The sequence below is a fragment of the Phaenicophaeus curvirostris genome, chromosome 9 (genome assembly GCF_032191515.1).
Source record: "Phaenicophaeus curvirostris isolate KB17595 chromosome 9, BPBGC_Pcur_1.0, whole genome shotgun sequence".
NCBI lineage: Eukaryota > Metazoa > Chordata > Aves > Cuculiformes > Cuculidae > Phaenicophaeus > Phaenicophaeus curvirostris.
In genome coordinates this window covers 8,192,231-8,217,593 of record NC_091400.1, presented here as the reverse complement: position 1 = coordinate 8,217,593, position 25,363 = coordinate 8,192,231, and the positions used below count along the sequence as shown (strand labels likewise).

Genomic DNA, 25,363 nt, shown 5'->3' with positions numbered 1-25,363 from the left:
CAGAAGATGCAAGGATTATCTGGTAGATTGTGACTGATTCCTGTTCTCCCACCCTCTAAAGCTGATGAGATTTCTCTTTTCCTTTTCAGATTTCCAGGTAGAGTACAGGTTTTCATCAATCAACTGACAACAGAACTAAAAGCATCTACTTTCTTGTTGAAGTTCGAATTTCTGCTTCAGGGAAGGGTTTCTTAAGACAATAGCTTTGATTTTCCTGCATGTTTAAGCATTATCACCAATGTAGACTCTTACAAAACCCAGGCACAGCCTCAGATTCCTCCTTACCTCCCAAGAGCTGGGCTGAGACAGCTCACACCGGTTCTGTGACTCGCTCTGTAAAATCCACTGTCTGTTGATTTATGAGTTATCTGTAATAGTCCTCCCTGGCCAACTGAAGGTGGATTTATTTCCAGCCTCTGTCACAACAACCCCAGAGACGTATAGGAAGTCTCTTCTGGAGGCAATTTTCTCCCATACCAGGAGCCTTGAATTCCTCATTTCTACCCTGGAGTTTGCTCTCCAGACCAGATGGCTGATCAATAGTTTTCTGCAGTGCTGCCATCACGGAAGAGCCAGTAAGAGGTGTACTTGCAAATGTAAACATTTTACTCCAAATCCTGTCTTCGGGGATTTTTTTCCAGAATGGCATGACTCTGACTGGCTCCTCAGCACAATCACAATATGAAATGGCAATTTAAGAAAGAGTTTAATTGCTTGGATAATTTTGTTAATGGTGTATCAAAATCATGATGACTGGAAAGATAATTAGATTATGGGAGGAGAGAGAAGTTGTCCATATATTGTGCTTAGAAGGTTATTTCATTTGGAACAATGCCTGTGTCAAAAGAGCACCTTTTTACCCTATCCCTGTTTGTGTTCATACCAAAAATTTCCCTTTATAGAGACAAAAAAACCCCAAACCCAATCCCTCAGCTGATACAGTAAGTGATGGGAAGGAAAACCCAGAGTATAAGAGCACTTTGTATGCTGTTGGGTGGGATCTGATTTTTCGGCAGAGAACCCTACTTAGTCATTGAGGTGGAGAAGGGCCCACCACTCTCTTGGGGTTCCCAGGTCCACCTGGGAGGTGATGTTGGTTGGCTTGGCAGGAAGCTATCAGCAGCCTTAGCAGTGACAGAAAGCTGTGATGGCAGAGAGGATGGAAGGATCCCTCTGCACACCCCAGAGAAGTGGCAAACAGTAGCCATGGCAATGATCTGTGCGATGAGACTAAATATTAAGACTTGTAGGAAGTCTCAGGGCAAATTCACCTTTGTTTTCACCGCTACTTGAGTGCCTTTACCCTCTGTGTGTGTAACCTATGTGTCTGATATATACCTGTATCTGATGCAGTCCCTTCCGGATGGTCATGTCCCTGGAATGAGAATGGACAGAGGAGTATCTATGCCTAACATGTTGGAGCCAAAGGCAAGTGCAGATGTTATTCACTTTCCTTCAAGACAGTGAAGGTTTGACTGTGAAATGCAGATAAAAATACAGGAAATGTCTTAGTTCCCTTGTCTTTTTTTTTTACCTCACCTCAATCCCTGCTCCTTATGTGCCAAACCTCTCCCTTTGTTCTGGACTTTGCCTGTTCCAGGTGTTAGTATTCAGGCAGGTTGCAGGCTGAGGGCAGCCCAGATGTGCTGCTTGGGTTAAGGAAATTTTTCCAGAGACAAAACAAAGATACTAAAGATGCCAAGTCTCTGCTAAGGTTCCACTAGCCAAAACAGCAGCCTAAACTTGATGGGAAAGTCTCAGATCTGTCAGGCTGGAAGAGTGATGCAGAATATTGTGGCTCACAACATGCTGTTGGGGCTGTTTTATTTAAAAATGAATTAACTACATAGATCTTCGTTGCAAATTGGAAGTTAGATACCTACATGTCTATCTGGATCTGTTCTTTAGCTCTCAAGCCCTGTTAACCTGACACCTTTCAATAATAATTCCCTAGCTGAGAAATTCTTCAGGAGATTTCGTGGAAAACGAGGCAACATCAGCTGCATATAATTTGAGATATAAAGTAAATGCTTTTGCAGCTATGTCCAGAGATGTTTGAGTCAAAAATTAACATAAGATGCAGAGGGGATTCAACAAGGGCTGTGTTGTAAATCTTACAGCTTTCTCTGTTGCCGGTTAACCTTCCAAGAAATCATGATTTTGCCAAAGTTACAAGTATCAGCATTTATGCAGTTAAGTGATTAGCTCTTTTTGCAAACCAGATTACTCTTTGTGCTTCCGACTCACGTCCAGACAAATGTACGAGGCAATAACCCTAGCTTTATAAGCTGAGACCCGAGTGCAATGTATATTAACAAGTGTTTTTATATATTATATAAATAAGACCTTGAGGATATCCCCAACTCCTGAGGTACTACTTTTTTATTCCAGATAATTTCTCTTTCAGTGCAATAGGAATTCTTACAGCCACCACTGTTATTGATGCACCCAATGATTTGGAATGTTATTTTGGGTGACAAATTCTGTCAGTATTACTAGTGGTAAAATTTATGGGGATCTTCATGAGATGATAGGTCACTTCCTCTTGATATTTATAAAGGTGATGCCAGACCCTCAGCTTGTGTGAACTGGCAGTATTTTTATTCACGTCAATGGTCCAACAATAACTTAGACCTGATAAAGTAAAAGAATCCAAGTCAAAGTCAGCATCAAACATGTGAAAAGTGAAAATTAATAAATGTAAGAATGACCAAGTCTCACCAAATGGTTCTCCAGAAAGGACAGAATTTGTGCATCCTGCCACCCCAGACTGAGACATGCCTTGTTGTGAATATCTAAATATAAAATGTACTTATGACCGTAGATCTTGACTTAAACTCTGCCTGTTTATTTATGAAACGTTACATTTTAGTTTCCTATAATGCTGTATATGGTAGCTGTTTCCAGTATCAAACATAAACAATGTAATTCAAATTATAGACTTAATTGTACAACTGTGACAATGTCAGAATCTCCTAAGAATCATATCTTACAACGGGTATGTAAGCACACATTATTTAAATTCTCATTACTTGCAATAAACTCAGTGGTGTGTTCATTGATGCCTGAATCTTATTTATTATATTCCTGAAAAGTTCATTGGGATAATTGTTGACAATGGAATGAACTTAATTGCCTAATTCTGCACAGAAGGTGGCTAGGTTGCATTTCTTCTGATGTTAAAATAATTGAAGTAAAAGCATTTGATAATAGCTCCGCTGTCTCTCCAGGAGAATTTTGGTGGTCTTACACTTGTTCCCTGGGGGCAAGTAAAACCAGACCCATAAATAATAGTAAAGGCTGAGCCAATTGCTACTGAAATCTGCAGAAAAACTTCAGTTGGTGTTGGATAAGAACCTCACTGAGAATGCTGTTTACCCACTCGGCAGAGACATGCAATGAGAAGGGCTGTAGAGAGGCTCTGTCAGATGGAACATGAGCTCTCCTAAGTCATTCCAGGCATTTATGGAAGTGTCTGTCCAAGGAAAAAATCCTAAAGCAGAGTTTTATTTGCCTGGGATGATTCCAGAAACTGATTTCAAGGCACATGGTTTTCTGAAATCCTTCCTAAGCAGTGCGGTGTCTTGGTTTAAAGTAATTTGAGACCCACTGACAGTAAAAGTTTTACTTCAAACAAAGACCCTGTAAAACAAAAATAAAATTATTCTGCATTCAGGAATGGATTATTGGCCAATAACTGATTTGTGTAAGTTCTTGGCATTCTTAGCAATGGAAAAGGAAAGCAGGGGAAATGTTAATGCAGATGTGCTGGACACATGCTCTTCTGAAGCAGATGAAGGTGTATAAGGCAAATAAGTCTACAAAAGTATCTCCAGCAAGCCCAGTGGGTGGTTGAACTCTTTAACCATCAGCAAAGGCAAAGACAATCATGCGATGCATTTTGACTGTGCTGGCCCCACTAATCAATATCTTGCTGCTTTTCCTGATGTACTTTCATGTGGTTCATTTTCAAATGTCCACTAAGTGTTGGTTTCCTTAGAGTTGTCCACACTTTGGCAGCCATCAGTTAGATCAGGAAATGCCAAATATATTTACTTTAATAAACTCTTAAGTTTATGCCTTGCTGGATGAGAAGGCATATTGTGACTAGAAAGGACTGTCTGAACAAAGTCAGCTGTATTATATGCACCATAAAAGTCGGTGGGGATCAAGCAAATGCACAGTAGCTCTACAATATCAGGCAGTTTGATACTCAACAAGTTCTTGCTGTGTCCAGGTTGGCTTGCCTTTCATGCATCTTGAGGGGAAAAAAGTGCTGTGATTTCCTTTGAAATAAGAAAACAAATGTTTATGTGGTTGTGAAAATGAGACACATTGTGTTCTTTTTGCTTTAGAATGTAAATACATCTCATTTTCCCCCTTTTATACATTGTTAACAGATTTTTCCATATGAAATTCTCATGGTGACCAACAGAGGGCGAAATAAAATACTAAAAGATGTAGACAGAACCAGACTTGAGGTAAGAGAAGCGAGTTCCTAAATGCTATTTCCTGCTGAACTTGTTTGTTGTTGCACACTTGAAAGCTCAAACACTGAAGCGTGGGTTCTTGTTAGGCTGGGAAGATGTCTCAGCACTAAGCAGGGAAGGAGGAGTCAGATGGGGAGGGATCAGCCACAGCTCCATGAACAGTGCTGGGCCAGTAGTCCCACATCTCTGTCTCCCTGCTCCTGGGCTGAGCTTCTCACAACCCCCTTGTGTTTTCAATCAATTGATTATATACCTATAACCTTGTAAAAAGCCCCAGACTGGTGAGGTGTTTTGTAGTCATAGGATCCATAGTGGAATGGAGCAGTACCTAGTTTGATCTTGGATCATTTCTTAGCTAAGAGTCAGTGTCAGCCATCCTTGAGGAACAAAAGTCTAACTTTCTTTAACTTGTCCACGAGTTCTGTGACTTGGCTGATAGCCAAAAATATCAGGATTTAAATCTTTGCCAACAAATAAGAATTGTTTACATCTTCATGGATTAGAAAGACTTAAGCAGCCCAGTAGAAGGCTGAGGATATTTAAATTGTTTGTAATTAGTTCATCTTCCATGGAGATGAGTAAAAGAGGCCACAAAAATTTAGGTAAGTAACCATTTATGCACATTTTTAGACTAGTAGCTATGTGATCACTAATCGGAATTCAGTGCTGTGTTACCTTAGTGCCACGGGGAGACACCTTCCCCATCCAGTGCAGTCTAAAGCAGCTGGACAAGAAGTAACTTGTGCACTAGACAGCACCAAAACATGTTTCATTGGCAGTAGGGAAATGTGCTGGAGAGTTAGTGTGGCCAGACATCTTCCTTCTCAGAACTTCAAATGTCGGATGCTAACCTGCAGCCTTTTCACAAAGCTATCCTGAAAGTCAGAGTCTGAACTTCAGTATGTGAGCAGAGGGGACTCACAAAGCCTGGTACAGGGGCGTGCAGGAGCTGGTTTTTATCTCTGGTCTATCAGTGCTTGTTAGGTGACTACAGATAAATCATTTTTCTGTCTCTTGCATATTCAGCACCTGAAATAGTTCTCCCGATTTCCTCTGTAAACTTCTCAGAATTAACAAACTGCAGTATTTCATTCATCCAATGAGCCTTTGAGTTCAGGAGGAACTGGATGTGTGTATTGCCAAAGCGTTACTTTTTCTTGCAATGGCTTTTAACACAGTGACACGAAATCCCTAAGGCACTCCTATCTCCTACTGTGTCTCTTTGGCTTTGACTGACCATTGCCTTTTCTCCTTTTTTTCCCTCCCCCCTTATTTTTTTTTAAAGCGTCACTTAGCACCTGAAGTTTTCCAAGAAATATTTGGCATGACGATACAGGAGTTTGACAAGTTACCTCTCTGGAGACGCAACGACATGAAGAAAAAAGCAAAACTCTTTTAATCTCCCTTTAAACAAACCAACAAAAAATGATGCGTAGGATATTGTGTCATACACTCCAAACTATTTGGAAGCAACTGCTTATCCACCAAAAAGGGAAAACCGCATAGTGGCACCTCTGTACACAGCAATTGAACAAGGTGAACGTTTGCTCTCCTGGAACACAGGGAGAATATATCTGGGATCAGAAACAACAATGATGATAGTTTTCAAAGGTGTCGACCTGTTACATGATATTATACAGGATAGGAAACTGCTCTGTTCTTCTCCCTCAATTATATTCCCTTTACTTCTCTCCACAACATGATGGACTTTATTGCTAGAGCCAGGAAGTGCCCTTAGGTTGCCTTGTAGACTAAAGTAGTTGTAATCACTCCAAGAACTGGAAAAGAATATATATATATATAAAAATATATATATATGTATGTGTGTTCGTGTGTGGGCGCACATGTATTTATATCTATCCATCTATGTATGTGTGTGTGTATGTGTATCTATGTGTATATATATGGAGAGGAAGGTAGATAGATGCTCAGTAGTGAAGGAGAAGCCCTTTTTATTGTATTCACACAATCACATTAAGTCTTTCACACAACTGTTTCTTATTTGGCACTCTTTTGAAATGGGATCTGTGTGTGAATGAATCCACAAAAGTGGGTGCTCTGCTCACTTTCAGTACATACCAGTTGAATTTCTGGAAAATGGGCTCCTTGTACTTGTATATATTTGCTAGGATGTAGGAAGTGAATTGCTGTGTCTGTTGTCAGTCTTCCCTCTTGCACACTTTCTGCTTGAATTAATAGTGATGGAGCTTAACCAGTCATTTAAGATCACTTAAGTAATGGGAATGATGGAGAAGAGTCAGTTTTCTTGTAATTCAGTCCAGGAGATGGGTGGATGGGTGTTGGAGTGACAGAGTGAGAAAATGCTTTTTTAAGTGTGCCCTGGTTCGCACCCAGAGATTTTGGGAGAGACTCCCTGCTAGTAATTCCTAGCGCAGCTCATCAGGCTGCGGTGGAGTTGTAGGATTTTATGTCAGCAGGGAAGATGCTTCTCTGCAAACTAACACTCAAATTCATCCCTCTGTGGGAGGAATGTTTATGAATTAAAAGGTACCATCAAGGTGCCATGCTTTGCCAATAGAGGCTTTTTGATTAAATCGCAGTTGCTGTTGTCAATATGGCACAGTGCATGGGGCCAAGCACTCTTTTTAGTTAATGTAGTTTTTCACTTGTGCTTGGAAAAGAGGGCATGGAGATTTTTTTTTCCCTCTCTTGAAGCTTCAAAGCTCCAGCCTTGGTTATTTTTATTTCCCTTTGTGCCTGACTTGGTTTGTGAAGACAGAGTAATCATGCAAGACAGTTTCTGAGCTGCATTGATCTCCTTACTGCTTTCGGTCTTCTTCCAATATGCTGCAGCTTAAAAAACTGCCTGTATATACCTTAACTGCTTCTGGGCAAGTCCTATACAGAGGAGGACATGAGCACCAAAGTAACTGAATGAATGCATTGTGGCTGCAAGGTGAGCTTTTTCTCCTCCTTGGTGCTTAACTGCCAATGCATAACTGCACTAACGAGCCCATCTCCTGATACGGGAGAGGGTCATTTCGGTTCTGTGTCTGTCAAAGAATATCAAGGTTTCATTTTTAATGCAGAAACTTTTGGCACTGGAGACATCAGAACCTTTGTATTTTCTGTTATATGAGACATTGGTGTTAAAACCTGGAAGTCGGGAAGGAGAAACGGTCCCATGTAGTTGTGAGATTCAGTATCACTGTGTTGAGTTCTTTGTATCACCAAATGGCATTTCACCATCAAATGTGCAGGACAGCCCAAATCCTGCTGCTTCTTTGCTGGTTTAGGAAGTCCTGTTGCAACAGATCACTGTGGTTTCTTTGATAAAATCTGAGAAGAAGATGCAGTGTGTGGGAAATAGATAGAAGGGGTCAGCACCTGTTCCATGTCCCTACAGCTAAGGGAACAGTGAGTCTATGGGACAAGTGGGAGAATGTGCTACCATGCAGGTCTGGCATCACGTTCCTCACTGAGCAGAAGTCCTCAGTGAACACTGTGACAGATGCAATTGTGAGTAAGCTTTCTGGACTACCGAGAGTGCAGCAAGGATCATTTGACATGTGTTACTTCATTTTTCAGAACAACAATCTGAAAGGGGTGTTGAGAAACACTGAGAAGTAAAAGGGAATGGGTTTCACCCTCGCAGTTCGAGATACGTTTTTAAGTGACTGCTGAAACCAAATCCATACAATGAAAGAACAGCCATGTTTTAAAGTCACAGGCTTTGGGAATGCTGGAATCTCAGAAATTCAGGGCTTGTCGCTTCCCAGGTGTGGCTTAGCTTTTATGAATTAAAATCCTCGGAGTTTTGTCAGCCTACATCGTAGAGAAGAAACTGTGCTGCTGCCTCTCAAACATAGTAGGCATTATGGGTCTTTTAGCCCAAGCCATCTCAACAATAAACCTTTTTGATCTGATGACTTGCGCTCTCAAGGATATGAGGTGCCAGTCTGTGTTTTTCTGCCCCCATCTTGAGATTACTACTGAACTTCTCACAGCGTACATGAATACACAACGCAGTCATTTCAAAGATGACTCAGCCAGGTTGTTTTCTCTCCTTTCCCTCCTCTCTCTCTCAAAAAAAAAAAAAAAAAGAAAAAAAAAGTTTTGAAAAGAAAGAGAACCCAGCGTCTTGTGAAGAATGACAGGGTAATTTGTATCTGCCTCATCAACTGAGAACTTAAAGCTGCAATTGCAGAATTGTAGCTTGGGAAGGAATGACAAGAAGCCAGCTTAGATGCCGCAGAAGCAAGTAATCGCTAACTATGTTTTTGGGCCACTGCTGGTTCTTCACGTCTCGCAGGTGTGGAGCTTAGTCAGTCCACAGCCCTCTGCACTAGACTTAATACTGCTTTATTTCCAATTGAAAACATGAAGGGTTTTCTGAGCTTTAATTTCATACCTGTAGTTAATTCCCCTTAACTATCCCAACCATCTCCATGTAGACACACCCCAAGAGATTGCATCTCCATAAAAACCACGCTGTAGCCAGACACAAGGCGGGTGGGTAGGTGTTTTCTGCAGTAGGCTGCTAGAGATTGCCACTGCAACCTTTTCTGTTCTTTCATCTGGTCTTCTCACCTAACAAAAACAGAAACGTAGCCCCAGGGAGAATTTTCTTTGTAAGCAATGAGTCACTTCCTAGTATCAACTGAGTAGTGTTTTCTTGGGTCGTGCTTTGTAATCCCTTTTCAATATTCCCTTGAGTCATGTCAGGGGCTGACTAGATGACCCTTAAACGTCTCTTCCAACCCAAACTATTCTATGATTTTATGTATATGCCTTAAATACATGCTTAAGTTCTTCTATCTCCAGCAAAGTGTTTGAGCTTCTGATGAAATGCCATCAAACTCAGTGCTGTCAAAGAAACTGTCATTGCCAAGAGGACTGAAAACTGAATACTTTTGTCTTGGTTTTTTTTCCCCCATTTCTGCTTTAGAAATTATGTAAGAGCAAAGACCTGTCAAAACATTTATTTGGGACGGCATCACAAAATAACCACACACATGAGAGTCAGGTGATGTATACATGCAGATTCTCTATCACAGGTGCCCATGTAGCACACACACTCCCCATTTGGAGTTGAGTTACTATGTGAGTAGTTAATGTGGAATTTCCAAATAGTGCATAGTCTTGAAAAGACAGTGGTCATTAAGTTGTGAAGGTTGTCCTTTGCATATGTGCTTTTATCTGTGGGGCTTGTAGATATACGGTTGGACTCGATGATCCGGTGGGTCTCTTCCAACCTGGTTATTCTGTGATTCTGTGATATCTGGTTCAGTGATACAGCAAGTGTGCGAAGGACAGGGCCAGTTTCCCACATCGTGGAAGTGCCAGGGTGGCCAACGGGTAATATTATTTAGAAGGCTTCCTCAGACATGTGAACACTTGCAACACCCATCGCTGGCAGTGCTTAGATGGAAGGGTAATTCCCTGTGCAGTAGTCTTCACATTAATGGGGAATCCAGAGGTCTCACTTACTTGGTTCTGTGCCCTTTCCAGATACTGGTCTGATAATTTCCATATGAACAAGTAGAGAACTGTTCTGTGCTATAGTAGGAACAGCTGGCCATGCCCTCTATATCCGTGCCTTAACTCAGTGTAAGCTCCAGCGTACTGTGAGTCAGAAGTTGAAATAAATATGTTGTTTGCCATCTCAAGATAGCAGAATTAAGAAATTGAAGAGCAGATTTGGAAATCTACTCGGTAGATTTGGAAAACTGTCCGCTCAATGAAACAATGTGATCCATTATGGCTTCGGATTAGGAAACTGAATGTAGCATCTCAGCTCTTCCAGTGGCCGGTCCCTAACCTGAACTTTCTATAGAACTTGAAGGGTAAGTCCTTGTGAAGTTTGCTTATAGAATTTCATTATTTTTTTTTTAATTGTTCATTGTCATCTCATGCTGGCGTCATTTATGACAGGTTTTGGTGGCATAGAATCATAGAATGGTTTGGGTTGGAAGGAACCTTAAAGATCATCCAGTTCCAAGCCCCTTGCCATGCACAGGGACACCTCCCATTGGATCAGGTTGATCAAAGCTCCATCCAACCTGGCTTTGAACACCTCCAGGGATGGGGCATCAACGACTTCTCTGGGCAACCTATGCCAGTGCCTAACCATCTGCACAGGAAGACACTTCCTTGTATCTAATCTTAATCTACCCTTTTTCAGTTGAAAGCCATTAGCCCTGTCCTATCACTACATGCCCTTGTAAAAAGTCCCTCTTCAGCTTTCTTGTAGGCCCCCTTTAAGTACTGGAAGGCTGCTTTAAGGTCTCTCAGGAGTCAGGCTGAGCAAAATCCAGGTAAATGACGCCGGTCATTCTTCCTTTAACCACCGATGATGTAACCGCGTTGTAGAAAGCCACCAAATTTGTCAGGCAAGATTTGCCCTTAGTGAATGCATGTTGGCTGTCACCAATCACTTCCTTATTTCCCATGTGCCTTAGCAGAGTATCCAGGAGGATCTGCTCCATGATCTTTCCAGGCACAGAGGGTGAGACTGACTGGCCTGTAGTTCCCTGGGTCTTCTTTTTTCCCCTTTTCAAAAGTGGGAGTTATGTTTTCCCTTTTCCAGTCAGTGGGAATTTCGCCAAACTGCCACGACTTCTCCAATATGATGGATAGTGGCTTAGCAACTTGGAAACTCAGCATCTCAGAAACATGCTTGTTTTCAGTTTGGTTAGTAGCCTTTCGTTAAATATGGTTTGTGATGCAGTGTGCTGTGAAAGGTTAAACTAGGAAAACAGTAAGTTTCTTAATATCTGTTTGTGAAACAAGATAGCTCTGTGGCTCCAGTGGTGTTTTACTTCTGTCAAGACAGATGTCATCTCTCCTTACCAAGTCCTGCAGTCCTAAGCTGTGGGCCTAGCACTGAAGTGCTTGCTACCCTTTCTGTGTTGTGATTTGGAAATCCTTTCTCAGCCATACAGTTCAGATGTCCTGCTCATCAGGGGAGGTCATTAGGAGTCTCATCTGTAAACATTTGTTTTGTTGAAATTAGGCGCATTTTAAGTGAAGTCGTGCTTCTCCTGGTCAGGTAATACTGATGGGTGGAGAAGGATTAAGTTCTGAGAAGGAGAAGGGCTGATCTTGATTTCTCCAGGGTTTGCAGGGGTGGTGGTTAGCAGACTTAGAAGAAAACGCAGGCATGAGCCTATGTACCTATTTCAAACTGGGGAAGTCAAGTTTAGAGCCCATAGGTTATGAATACCTACACTGAAATTAATGATGTGAAGATGTTATAAGTTACAGAAAAGTAAACACCCAGAACAGTAAAAGTATGTACATCCTCTAAACTCATTTTGGAATGACTTATCTTGGCTCGTCCTGACTTTGGAGGAGATCTTGGCATATTTGGGCCATAGCTTCATACAGGAGAATGAAAAGAAACCGACCTTTCTCCCACTCCATGATTCATTACTTTCCCTCAGCATGTGTTTGTGGAGGAGGATGCCCACATCCTGAAAGTTACCTGTGGCACTAAAAAGTACCAGTCAGTGATAATGATGCAATGAAACGTGTGCAGGGAACAAGAAAATCAACTCATCCATGCTGAAATGCCAGTCATCTTTCCATATCAGAGAGACACTTGGGGCTTGACTTCACAGCCCTCTTCCCCAGTCACTTAGCCTCAGGTCGTGGTCCAGTTCATGCTCTGTCAAACTTTTTGGCCCTGTCAGCACCCCTGCTAGAGTTCAGCATAGTCGTCAGGGTATGTTTTTACCCCATGGCTGTATAATGAGAAACTAAAGAGAGCAACTGAGCACTGTGAAAGTACAATACGCCCTTCTCTTTTCATGTAGAAACACCGTTATTGCTTCGGGTTGCAGGACTGCTCTGGCTGATGAGTTTTGCCTTCTGATTCCTCCCACACACCTTTTTATGTGCTTAATGAAATAAGAAACAAAAAAAAAGTCTCATAATGCAAAGCTGCAGAATTTTTAGTCAGACAGCTCTGCTGGCAGGAGCTATGCGATGCCCACATTTGGCAGGGTAGAGAATAAGAATTATTAATTTTAATGTAAGCCTCAGTGCAGGAAGTGGGGATGTAATTGGCCATTAATGTTGTTTGCCTGTATGCAAAATAAGTTAATCGTTGCCCAAAGGGTTTCTAACAGGGAAATAGATTTCTGCTAATGATTTGCTAAAAAAATGCTTGTCCGTGTGAAGGAGTGATACTTGCACGTGCACTGCGGTCGTTCTTCTGAGGTAAAAAGAGATGACCAAAGGCAAACAGTAACTGGTTTTGTAAGGGTCACCACGGTTAATACAAGCATTGCTCCCAGGACTTGCAAAGCTGAGGCCCACAGGTTCTTGCTCGTAGGCGTTAGGAAACAAAGCATTTCAAGCAGCAGAAGCAGCTATGGGAATTCCAGCGGTGCCTTACCAGGCTGAGTCTTTAGCTCCCTTAGGCGCCTTGACAAGTCCCACTGGACACTTGCCTGGGCTTTTGTCACGGAACACCTTTCAGAAAGCACTTCCTCTCCCCCAGATGCAAACCCACTGAAATCAGTGGAGCTTCTCACTAACATCCGTGTGCTTTGGAGCAGGCTCTTTCTCAGCTGTCTAGACCAGGAAGGTCTCTGCCCGCTGTGTATGCTCACAGCAGCGAGCTCTGTATGTTGTTATGGGATCAGACCTATCCAAGCAGTGCGGCTTGGTTGTTGCTGACAACTCTTCCTGTAAGGGGGCCTTACAGCTGGGGACTTTTTTTAAGCTTTGGAAACTGAAACTAACTTTTCAAAGGTCTATTTTCCTTTAAATCAGTAGATTCTGGCAATAGATGTTTTTATTGTTTTTTCTTTCGTCCTCCCCCCATACAAACCAGGGTTTTGGGAGGTGTCCCTGTGTTATCCATTCATCTGTGAGACAGCTCTCTTTCTGAGTCTCTGTAAAAGTGAATTGATGTCTTGTCTGTACAGTAAGTCTGCTTGTATGCATAATGAAAAGTTGAGCTGGGTTGCTGTTCTGTACAATTAGTGTTTCCACTGTCATACCGCAAACAGCACATATTGCACTCCTGTGCCACTGTAACCTGCATCACTGTTGTACTCAAGTCAATGAATAAAGTTTGGAGCTTTATTCTTAATTGCTGGATTCATGTTGCTTCATTTATTTTCTGTTTTTCATCTTGCAGAGTTGCATCAAAGCCCTCTTACAAAACAGCATGTGCTCTCACAAAGCAGAGAAGCTAAGATAAGACAGACCAGAGCGAGGCAGATGAACAGTTACACAGCTTCAGTGAAATTACCACAAGAGGTTTAAAAATGGACACAATGCTTCCCATAACTAAGTCACCAGAAACAGATACTCGTACAAACCACACAGGAGTGTTAGTATTTTGGGGTCAGTTTGTGGTTTAAAAGGACTTGAGAAATCAGCAAGGTTAACTCAGTCATGCTGTCACGTAGGTTTCAGTCTAAATTGTTTTCTTTCTCCTTGCAAGTTCAGCTATGATTTTAGTCCTCACCTTGAAAAGATATTTAGGTGTCCTAGTGTTTAAAGTGAGGTGTTCGCTTAACTACCTGGAGTTTTACCTGCCCAGCCTTGATCTGGATCTAGAAAGTAGGGAATTACGCCATTGAAGAAGATAGGACTACAAACCACCTATGAACGTGCTGAATGCCCAAGTCTCCAGCAGACCATAATGTGAGACGAATTAAACACACTGCACCTCAGAGGAACCTGTAGCGGTTCCTGTCCGTGCCTCAGAAGAAAGACATGTCAAGGGACTTCACTCATTATTATATGTAGCTATTCCCTTGAAAAGGTGACATACACAGCTCTCTAGATGACCAGCTGAACATCTTCACTGAATTAATTTGGGTCTCCTGCAGTCATTGGTACCTGGAGCAACCAGAGCTGGAGCCTCATTAGGATTGGCCTCTGGGCTTGTTTGTTAAAGGGGGGATAGAGGGTGGGGGCATTACCATTTGAAGTGAAGCCACTGGAGTTCAATCCTATAAGAACCTCAGAGGGGACAGGAAAGAATCCTGCTTGAGGCTGTTGACTGCAGCCAGGGGCAGGAGTGATGCAGCACATGTTCTGCACAGCATCCTTGAGCCTACAGAAAAGCCCTGCAGCATCAAGATCTGTGTCGTGCCCTGCAAGTAACATGCTCCCCATCTTCTCTTCCGCTCCTCAGTCCTCTGAGATTCATCCCTGCCCTTGCCCTACCCCAATACCATACACAGGCTCCCTCTCACAATGAAGGTAGAGGTTGCCCTGGGGTTTTGCTTCAAGGCACTATCTTGGGTATGTCTAAGGACTGGGTCTGGGGTGAGGTGAGGGCTCAGGTTTCTGCTTGGAGAGCAAGCCGTGGGGAATTCAATAGCACCATGAAGCTAACCTTTAGCAAAGTTCTTATCTGTTCCATTACTTTCCAGGACATGCCTAGATTTTTGTTGTGTTCTATTTGTGCTGGAACTTGAACAAGAGCAACTCTAATGTGGACAGATCCAGCACAGTGACCTGGTGACAGTTAGATGTTTCCTTTCTCTGGATGGATTACTCCAGAGGTTGCATTTTTGCTGTAGGTGGGACAAAATCAAAATGAGATTCATTTATTACAGCTGCTGGAAACCAGACTTGGTGAAGGGCAGAAACACCACTTCAGCAGAGTATTTATACAGAGGGATTTTGCTGTCTATATTCCTGCAGTGCCTAGCTGGAAGAGCCCTAATCCTGAGCTGGACAATTTGTACATACAGGGTGGAGATGACCCTTGCTTTGAACATTGAATGGGCTAATTTTCAACAGGCATGTAGGCCCATGGAATTCAGCGGATCGACACTGTCAGACCAGGTATGAATGAGGACATAATCACCCATTTTCTATCCCTTCCTTTTTAGAACCAGCACTGAGAAACTTAAGGTGTTTTAGGAAACCGTACCCTCTGGTGAGCAAACCTCAGCTGATGGGAAGCACGTGGTGCTGTGCAGGTGAGCCAGAGCCAGAGAAGAGTTAGGAAGACAAAAGGCTGTTTTAAAATGCAAGAGAAACATAGAGTCTAAGAAAGACCTTTCTTCAAAAAAGTTTTACACTGCTTATTTTGTCTTTCCCTGAACAACCAGACATCGGGGAGAAGTTTCCTCACTGCTCTGCACAGCAGGACCCCGTTCCCTGCTTCCAGCCTGCAGCCCCCAAGCTCTTACATGTTAGGTGCTCCCCAGGCATCTATCTCCTGATAGCTTCCCTGGGCATCTTCATGTGGTTAAGAGAGTAAGGAAGTCACATGCATAGAGTATCTGCTTAAAAACCCAGAAGCATAGGTCTATGATTTGGCCTTAGAAATTTTCTTGAAAGTTTCCCAACCACAGAAAAGAAAAAAAACCCCAAAGTTTCCTTTTGAATCAGTCTTACTCACTCATGGAAATCCACTGGGTGATTCTCAGCTCCTTCCCTGTATCGAGAGTCACCACGTAGTGACATGTCCTGCCAACACTTGACAGGACAAGGAGCGATGGTTTTAAACTAAGGGAGGGGAGATTTAGACTGGATATAAGGAAGACATTTTTCACAATGAGAGTGGTGAAACACCAGCACAAGTTGCCCAAGAAGGCAGTGGAGGCCCCGTCACTGGAAATGTTCAAGGTCAGGTTGGATGGGGCTCTGAGCAACCTAATTGAGTTAAAGATGTCCCTGCTTTTGAAAAGGGGTTGGACTGGATGACCTGTAAAAGTCTATTCCAATCTGAAGCATTTGGTGATTCTATGATTCTATGAACTCCAGCTCTGGAGGTCCTAAGCAGCAATCCCCAGCTGGGGATCTTTGACCCAGCTGTTGCTCCATTACAGCCTTCCCCAGCCTAGAGCAGTTGGGAATTTCATCACCATGAATGCTCTCCTGTGTGTAGAACAAGCTCACAAGGATCCATTGCAGTCATCAGCTCTGCAGTGTGACAGTACCAGCCAGCTTAAGTGCATTTTTAATTTCCCTCCAGCTAAATACATAAGCCCAGTGAAGTCTAAGTCCAGGATTTCTTTTTTTTTTTTTTTAATTGTTAGACCATTTTTCCCTGCTCCCCTCCTCCCCACAAATAATGTGAGGTTTATGACCCCTGAGTAATGACCGTGGAATGCACTGCATCCTACAGCCATAGTGAGGCATCTGGCAATGGGAATCTTCACAGCATGTCAAAAATACACAGATAATACCACTGTAAATAGCCCAGATCAAAACAAGTCAAATGTCAATGCTAATTTGTTGTCAAGTATAGAGCCCGAGACCTCTTCCTCCTACACAAAGAGAAACCCAGTTCCCAAGTGCGAGTTGTTCTACTGTCCAAAGAAACTTGTTCCCCACCAAAAATCTCCCCAGACTCTGAATGAACAAGAGTGAGTCTTTCCCCCCCTCGTTGTTTTATTTTCCTGTAGCTTTTGTGCCTGTCTGAGGCTGGGAAATGAAACTGCAGTTCTGCCTGCCATTTTTCTATTGTAAATAAGGGCTCTTGGGAGAGATATTTGCTGTTTTCTATGGCTCAGTCAGAGGGCTCAAGAGAAAAAAGTTGTTCCAGGAGTTCCCATTACAAAGCATTTTTTCACATAGGCTCACTTGTATTTTTTTAAGGATTGGGAGATTAAAGTGCCGGCAGCACTGGAACAGGAAGTTTGCTGTATGTCCAAAGGTCAGGTGGGTCTCAGACAGCCTCTGCTTCCAGCTCTCTTTTATATACACACTGGAGATTAAAAAGTACATCCCAGACTGGATGGAGTGATGGGGGCCCAAGGGTTCAGGGAAGAAACAGGGGGAGGCAGGAAAACAGCACAGAATTCTCTCCTCAGGCTGTGATTTCATAAGACAAAGCACTGGGCGGCTGTTCAGCAAGCTTAAGGTATTCCCACGCCCCCGCAGCTTTTTCCTGCCATCAGATATGTCAGCATGACTGCTTGTGGGGTCGCTCTCAGTGACATTTGGGAACTGATCCTGCTTTAAAAACCATTTTTTAACTTTTTATTTCATTGCATAGAGTTGGAGTTTTTTTTCCTTTTTTTACATTGAGTCAGTTCCCTGCTGTGATTTGAGCACTGGGCTCACAAAGCAGTTGTGCTGGTTGAAAAACGAGGTGGGCACAAGTTGATAACAGGATTTGAAGAAAGTGTTACAGCAGAACTTGTTAAACTGCTGGGGATATTGCACACTTTGTGTCATGAATTATAGAATAATAGAGTGGTTTGGGTCAGAAGGGACCTTAAGCATCACCCAGTTCCGACCCTGTGCCATGGTCAGAGACATCTCCCACTGGATCGGGTTGATCAAAGCCCCATCTAGCCTGACCTTGAGCACCTTTAGGAATGGGACATCCATGACTTGTCTGGGCAACCTGGGCCAGTGCCTCCCCACCCTATCAGGAGAACATTTCATCCTCATATCTAATCTAAATCACAGGCTCGAGTCCATGGCAGAGAGGGCAGGTGGTGGGCCTCCCTTAATTCCTTTAATCCCAGCAGCACCATCACACCTTCTATTACTAAATAGCCAATTAAGAAGGGAGGAATTGTCTCCAAGACCTTTGATGTTCACACTACGGGAGTTAGAAGTTTTTTTAAAGTCAGGAGTGTTACAGCTGTCACCCCAGAATGAAAGAGGGAAGCAAGGAGGTGGACTAAAGCCCGTATTCAACTTGCATCCTCTGAAGGAGATGGCCAGTCTCCTGGGTAAGCAAGCCAAGTGCAGACTGGCCCTGCTTGGAAGGCTTGTTATTCTGTGTTCCAGCTGTTCCAGTCACTCCAGGACCATGCTCCAGTGCAATGGGATGAAATACCAGTGTCTTTTTTCCCCTTTAGTTGTTCCTCATTGTCTTGTGGGTGGACAGCAAGTCAGAAGACATAAGTTCAATTATTTCAGCTTTCTGAACTTGGGCAAGTCACTGAAATTGTCTACGCTTCAGGTTTCCCTCATGCCCTTTCTGGTCTGTTTTTGCCAGAGACAGCCAAGATGTGTCCCACAGATCAATCCTGTCAGCAGGTTAAGCCTCGCTAAGGCTTTTGATTGAACAGTGCATCAACACATGTGACTCGAAGATTTTGCCTGCTTCTGCCGCTTGCCTTGATAAGCTCTGGTTAATCGGAGACATAGCAGGCAGTGTCTGTGGGCCAGAGGGCTAAGGCTCATGTTGGATAGGCAACTGGAAAGAGCTCTGAGGATTTTACATTGTCCTTGTGCTACTGTCTCTGCAAGTGGCTTTGCTAAGCTAGAGAGTCTCCATCCCCTGTCAGGCCTGGGGAGTGACACGCTGAAGGCTGTTGGGGTGGAGGGAGAACAAGTTGAGCTCCTACAGCTTTATGCTCTGTGCTAGGCTAGTGTCAGGGCAGGAGATGGGATAGAGCCTCTGCTAGGCATGCTTGCCTTGGTGGGTATTATAATGTCTTTGCTAAACTGTGGCAATATTGTTTGGATGTAAGTCTGGAAAAAACGATCGCTACTTCTCTAAGCCCTTCTTAGTGAAATTCCCAGTCTTCATAGTTGGCAAGAGTAAACGGCTGGATATAAATTAATAATGCGCCCCTGGGCAGCCCAGTGAAGACACATCAAAAGGCAAGGCAGGCCTGGCAGGAGCAAACTGACTTGGAGGCTGATTCTACTGCTGGAGGTCTGGACACTTGGGAGTAGATCCATTATCTATTTCTCACTACTTGGACTATCCCAGCCCCTAAAACACCAGGTACTGGAGAGAACAGTTGATACCAGAACCAACTCTCTCTTCAGGACTAGCTCAGTAAGGCTGCCAGAGGGAAATAGTATTTCCCTCTTAGCTGACTCTTCAGGAATTACGCTAGATAACTGCACAGAAAACAGAATACAGCTGAGTCCATTCAAGCAATTCATTGACAAATGGTTTGAGGTCTTTATGTGAACCTAAGTGTTTGCTGTGAAACAGGAGACCAGCTAATAATTGAATCAGGTTTTACAATGAATGAACTGCTGCTGAGAAATGCCTACTTTACAGCCTTGATACTATGCTGGATGTCAAATGACTGCCAGGAACAAACTCTGTGGTATCTCAGTTAGCTCTTACCCTAATTATCGTTTACAGAGGAGTCCCAGCTAGATGAATGAGGACTGCAATATAAAGGACTTAAGTGAGATTTATTGATGTAACTACATGAATAATTCCCCTTGCAATGATGCATTTAAGAGCACAGAGGAGGAGGAAAGCCAGCATTTGATGTTTTGAATCATCTAAAAGTGTGTGATTTATTTTCATGTTTTGGCTTTTGCTATTCCCTCTTCCAAAAAAAGAAAAGGTTCAATCCTCTTACCGGCCAGGTTAGTGAAACAATAGTAGGTAATTAAAAATAAACTTCTACCAGGGCCAGTAAATATTGAATCAACTACCTGATCTGCCATGGTGCTCTGGAAGCCCCAAGCACACCACTTCAGAGGTCCAATGTTGCTCTGAACTCTTGGCACTCGAAGTTTGATTTTCCATAACTAACTAATTGTTCAGCTTCCTGAAAAGTATGTTGGTGCTCTTTCTTCCAGCAGATGACCCCCTGGAGAACTTTCCTGTGTTCTAGCAGCTCGAGTGACAATGGAGTTACCACAGGGGCAAGCAGAGCAGCCATCTCTTTGGGGGAAAGGAAAACTGACCTTGTGAGGAAAAAAGTTAGTAGGTTTTAGTTGTATCAGCAAGACCATCAACTTCGACATGCAGCCAGCACGTTGTGAGTGCTGACATAAGGGAAGGGACAAGGGATGGCATTACCATTAAGGGACAACATGTTTTTAAATAACTCAAAAACACCTCTAGCGGTGCAAGTCCATAGACACATAAGCTGAAGACACAGCTGCTGCTGTCCTGCCAGGCAGCCCTGGCCCTTCTTGGTCCTGCTGAGGGCCAGGGAGGCCTGAGGAGGCAGTGATGGAAGAGTGAGCCACTGCAACTGTGGGCACAGGGAGAGCTCTGCCCCGTAGCCCTTTCCCACAGTGACCACACGACTTAGCCACCTGGGTCTTCGAAGGAACTTGTAAACCGTTCATTGAAGACTGGAGTCAAGAATGAGCCTTTGGGAAAACATCTCGCCAGAAGCAACCTTGCCCAAGTAAGGGCTAATGCTGCCTGAAGGATCCCTCTCTGTTGCTGCTGCCTGAAGGATCCCTCTCTGTTGCTGCTGCCCCGATTCAGGTCTTGCCTCTGGAATCACCTCCGTTGAGGGGGTACATTCCTGTGACTTGCTTTTCTCCATGAAGCCTACTCCTCTTATCTTGTCTTTCTTTCCTCAATCAGATTATTGCATATGGACAAACACGTCCATTACCCTGCTTTATCTTTGCCTAGCAGACTCCTAGCAGCTTTGTTTGCTCCCACAGGTTTGGCCTTGCCCCACTGCAGTTCCATCAAAGCAGAATTAACCCCTGTCCAGGTCCCAAGATTCAACTTAGCCTTCTCCTCATGAGGACACCCAGGTGAGTCCACCGAAAATTAACTAAACTGAATTTACTAATCAACCCCACTTCTGGACGTTTTCAGTCTGAATTAAGATGTCTGTAGTCCGATTATCTCACTGTGGAATGGAGCAAACTTTAAGAAATGAAAGACATTTAAAATCTGAAGGTTTGGTAAGATCTTCTGCAGGTCTCATGGGAGATACTAAAGCCACTACTGCTTCTCAGCTCACCACCACTCCTCTGCCACAAGTCGCTGTCATAAGCCGCAGCTCTGAAGCAACTGAAAGTATGAGCACTTCATGCAAACACAGACAGTTCTTTTCGTGCAACCTTCCTTGGTGTCTGAACTGCAGTAGCTTTGTGGTAAGAACTAAGTGCTACAACAACAGTAATATTTGCCGAGTGGTCAGGGTGAAGCAAGGAGGGGTCAGAACCTGCACTGTGCAAGGTTCCTGGACAAGGTGTCTTGATATAATTTCAGTACTGACAATTACCCATGAGCAGAAACCTCTTCCTGTAGCAGGAACCCATACGTACGCTTACTGTGAGGAGTAAGTGCGGTCCAAGATGGACCTTACGCACTTGTATGGTCACCTCCCAGCCCACGCTGTCTGTTGTGGCTGCACCTCTGTGCTCCCTGGGGATGGGCAGACGATTGCTTGGATATGCAGGGGCCTCAGGCACTGCAGGACACTCTTTGCTCCTGCCACTTGCGCATGAGATGATGTTGCCTAACTTAGCCAGTGACAACTCTTAACCAGTGACAACCCTAGTGGCCTGTGCCCCTGGATGACCCTTCCAGTTGCTCCTCCCCCCCAAAAAAATATTTCTGGGCACCTGGCTTGCAGTGTGAAACAGCCTTTGTGTGACATTTTGTCAGCTACAAATAATTGAAAAAGGCCTGCATAAAGTCCCAATTGTGTCACAGAACAGGCTCTTCAGTCATCCATCTTCCTATTAAACTTGTGAATTTCAGCTACTCAGCCCTGTTGGAGTTATTTTCCCCTTCCCCTCCTTCTTCTTTTAAGCTTCTATTTATATTCTCTCAGTTGTCTCTGCCAGAAGATCTCATGTGGATACATTAGGCCCTTTCAAAGGGAAAGTTGGATTACAGCGATTTTTCTCCCCGTAGGACACAACAGCTTCATCATTCATAACAGAGCAATACACTATAACTTCATTATAGATGGCATGAAGCTGGCCTATTTAAACAGAATACTTAATGATAGTTGGGCAGGCAGAAGAAATTCAGCCTCACTGGTCTACGTGGGAAAAGGGAAACTGTGTTTTTTGGTATTTACTTAGGCAGATTTCTTGACTCTTAATTACATCTATTTCTACAGGGAAAAAAATGTGGAAAACTGGACTGACATGGGCGAGGTCTGTTACCTGGTTACTTCCTAGTCACTTCCACTTTGGCAGGTAGTTTGACATGAGCGAACATCTAATATTAATAGCAGACATGGGAGCTGGGGAGAAAACTTGGGCTCCTCTGTAGAGCTCAGCCTCCACTGAAACAAATTGCAGTTTATTAGTGCTGTCCTGCATGCACCACAGGTTCTCATTCTTTTCCCTTTCCCACTTCAGCAGCGCTGACCTCAGAAGTGTGCTCTGCTTATTGACTTTGGCCAAGCAGAAGTGGTTTAGGCCTCAAGAAAAATTTGCAGGCTGAAAAAAAACCCCTCCTTTTTTTGGGAAAATGCCAGAATAAATAGCCTTCTGTGAGCTCAGAGTTGACATCAGACCACAGTTTGTGGTGCTGATGGGGAAGGCTAAAAAAAATCCCAGTGAAAATGTAGGAAGACGTAAAAATTAATGTTTTCCCATGTTTTGATAAAACTAGTTTTTCCTCTTGCCTGGGTAAGTTTTAGTGGTGCTGAAAGGTGCCAAGAGTTCAGTCTGTTAAGGCGAGTCCTATATTGACAGCTTGATACTCCACACAGGGAGGAGGTTTGTACCAACTTGGGAAAGATTTTGGTTGATACCGATTTACTGGTAAAATCTGTAAGTGTGGACATAGTTTCTAATATTTTTTCAGCCAAAAGCCATGATTTCCTATCCAATCCCCACAAAAACCAGGACCATGGCTAGTTATTTATGAGGAACTCTCAAGAAGATGATAGTCACATCCTGAGGTGCCTGCAAGTGTTACCTGCTGAAACACTGTGTTTTGCTACCCAATGAGATCTGAGCATCCCCATGTGGAGTTTGGAGGGAGGGGAACAAAGGTTCCTTTTAACTTCTTTAACTGGTATTGAACACTGTCAAAGGAAAGCTGAGGGGCTTCTCTAGAGTGGGGAGTCTGAAGTGGAAAAGAAGTATAAGGAAGAAATGTCTCCAGCAGGAATAAATGTCCTGGCTGTTGAGCTCACTGTCTAGTCAGCATGTCTCATACTTTGGCCAGCAGAAGGTTCTCGATCTGTCGGGGAAAAGAAAACTAAATACAGGAGCTCCCTGAATTTGGTCTAGAAGCAGTTTGGACTCAAAAACTGAAAAGGAAATGTCAAAAGAATGGGAAGCCAAGAGAAGCTCATCAAAAAGACATCTGGTCCTGCCGTCCTTAATGGGAAATCCCCCCTCCCTCCAGCCACCCTCTTCCCAGCCATGCTCTTTTGAAACAGTTAATGTCAGAAAGAAGCCAAACCATTGCTGGAATGCATCAGCGATGAAGCTTTTATAAAGCTGAACAGCTAAACAGCTCTGGATTTGTTTGCGTTAGGGCTGATTGTCTTGTCTTTCATTGGGAAGTTGGACATGGCTGGACAAAAGTCAGTGGAGCAACACTAGTGCAAAGCCACTTTCAGCTGGGAGAGAATTTGGTCATCTCCTGTATGGTCACAATCATGAAGCACTTCACAGGGAAGCAAGAAGACCTCAAAATCAACACCCACACTCAGGATGCCTGCAAACCTTGTAAGGTGAAAGATTCGTGTGCTGTTCTCCAACAGAGTATTCGCTCCTCTTCCACCGAGCAGCTTTAATTGCAACAGCTATGCTATCCCAGACAGTGGCCCATCTGCCTCTCTGTTTTTTTCTGGCCCTTTCTCCACTGACTGAGCCCTGGCAGGCTCCATGTGCCTTCCTGGAACCAAGGAACAAGTGTGGTCTGCTGTAAAGCACCCATAAAGGTTATTTCTGAGGAAAGATGTTTCATTGGTGCTCATGCTCCTGAGTTGGTAGCCTAGGATCCTTAACACATTTCCATAGTAAGCCACGTGGCAATGTCATTTATCACAGCTCCTCTCACAAAACTGTTCCCAAGGTGGCTCAGGATTTCAGCACAGGATGTAGAGTCTTTGAACACATGAATCAGGACAGTTAGCAGACTCCACCTATTTAGACCTCCCTGGTGACTAAATGGAAGCCTCAGTTCCATTTCCCAACACCAACTGTCCCCTTCACCCCTCAAGTCAGAAATTCCACAAGACAGGCAGGATTCAGCAGATCAGGAGTAAAAGACCTTGGCGCGAGCTCCATAAACATCCTGAACTCTTGAAAGGGTCTGCTCATTGTTTCTCACTAGAGGGATGATCAGGAAAGACTTTCACGAAGACAGCTGAGCTTGTGACTGATGAGTCTCAGCTGTATGGTCCCACCTGCTCCTGAGGATGTGTTCACATGGTCTCTGACCCTCTAGCTACAGGTGCTTTCCAAGGGAAAGAAAAGCCCTGTGAAACAACAGATACCCTTCACTGTGGAGGAAATTTCTACCTTTTGTTCTGCCAGATGGAATATTTTCCCTGAAGAAGAGCAGAAGATGTTGGGATGGACAATATCTGGGAGAAAACAGGCTGAGGAGGAGCTCTGCATAGTCCAAGTCAGGTGTGATTCTTCATGAATTAAGAAGTCTCCATTGAGCATAACTTCCCTGAAGCTGGTGGAGGGCACCTGCACACAACCTCTCATGGTTTCACAATGGAGAGGTCAATAACTATCACCAGACTTTGACTCCTGTTTAAACTGGGGAAAGAGCAAGTTAAATGCAGCCAAAGAGAAGAAAGTCACAGCAAAGATTTAGACAAATATTAGTCATTAAAGACTTTGCTGGTGCCAAAAGATAAGTGTAACAGCAATAATATTAGTGAGGCAATGTTCACCTGCTTGGGGTCAATATTTGGGGAAAAAAAATTTAGCATTATCTGTGGATAAAAGAGAGGATCGGGATCATCCTTCTGCACAAGGTATTTAGCAAATCATAATAGTTTATAGAGTTTGTTTAGGCTTCTAAATTTATACTTCATTCCTTCACTGTTTCACAGGAAGCACAAGTACGAAAATGACAGGATGTAAGGGCAGAGAAGCAGAGTCACATCAACTGGAAGCCACGGCATGGTACTTGAGACCTTTAGCCAAGGTGATAATCTCACTAGCAGTCAGGCTGTCTATTAATGCAGTATGAATATACATGGCAGAAACATTAAAACATGATCTATAGTACGATCCTCCGCTCTGAAGGACAGGATGTCAGCCACTTAAAAAAAATCTCCAACAGCTCGGCCCTCAAGGCT

General features: G+C 43.5%; 1 protein-coding gene across 17 annotated transcripts in view; it reads left to right on the top strand.

Moving 5' to 3' along the window:
- Positions 1-13,554, top strand: part of ABLIM1 (actin binding LIM protein 1) — a 204,894-nt gene extending 191,340 nt beyond the window's left edge. For 2 of the 17 annotated variants that reach the window (XM_069863741.1, XM_069863745.1), the window contains exon 20: positions 90-3,164. In XM_069863741.1, coding sequence (XP_069719842.1) covers positions 90-127 — 38 coding nt within the window. In that variant the 3' untranslated portion in view covers positions 128-3,164. Of the gene's footprint in view, positions 1-89; positions 3,165-4,400; positions 4,482-5,775 lie in introns of those variants that run through there. The other 15 variants (XM_069863746.1, XM_069863733.1, XM_069863736.1 and 12 more) reach the window with 10 other exon arrangements.
- Positions 13,555-25,363: the final 11,809 nt, after the last annotated feature.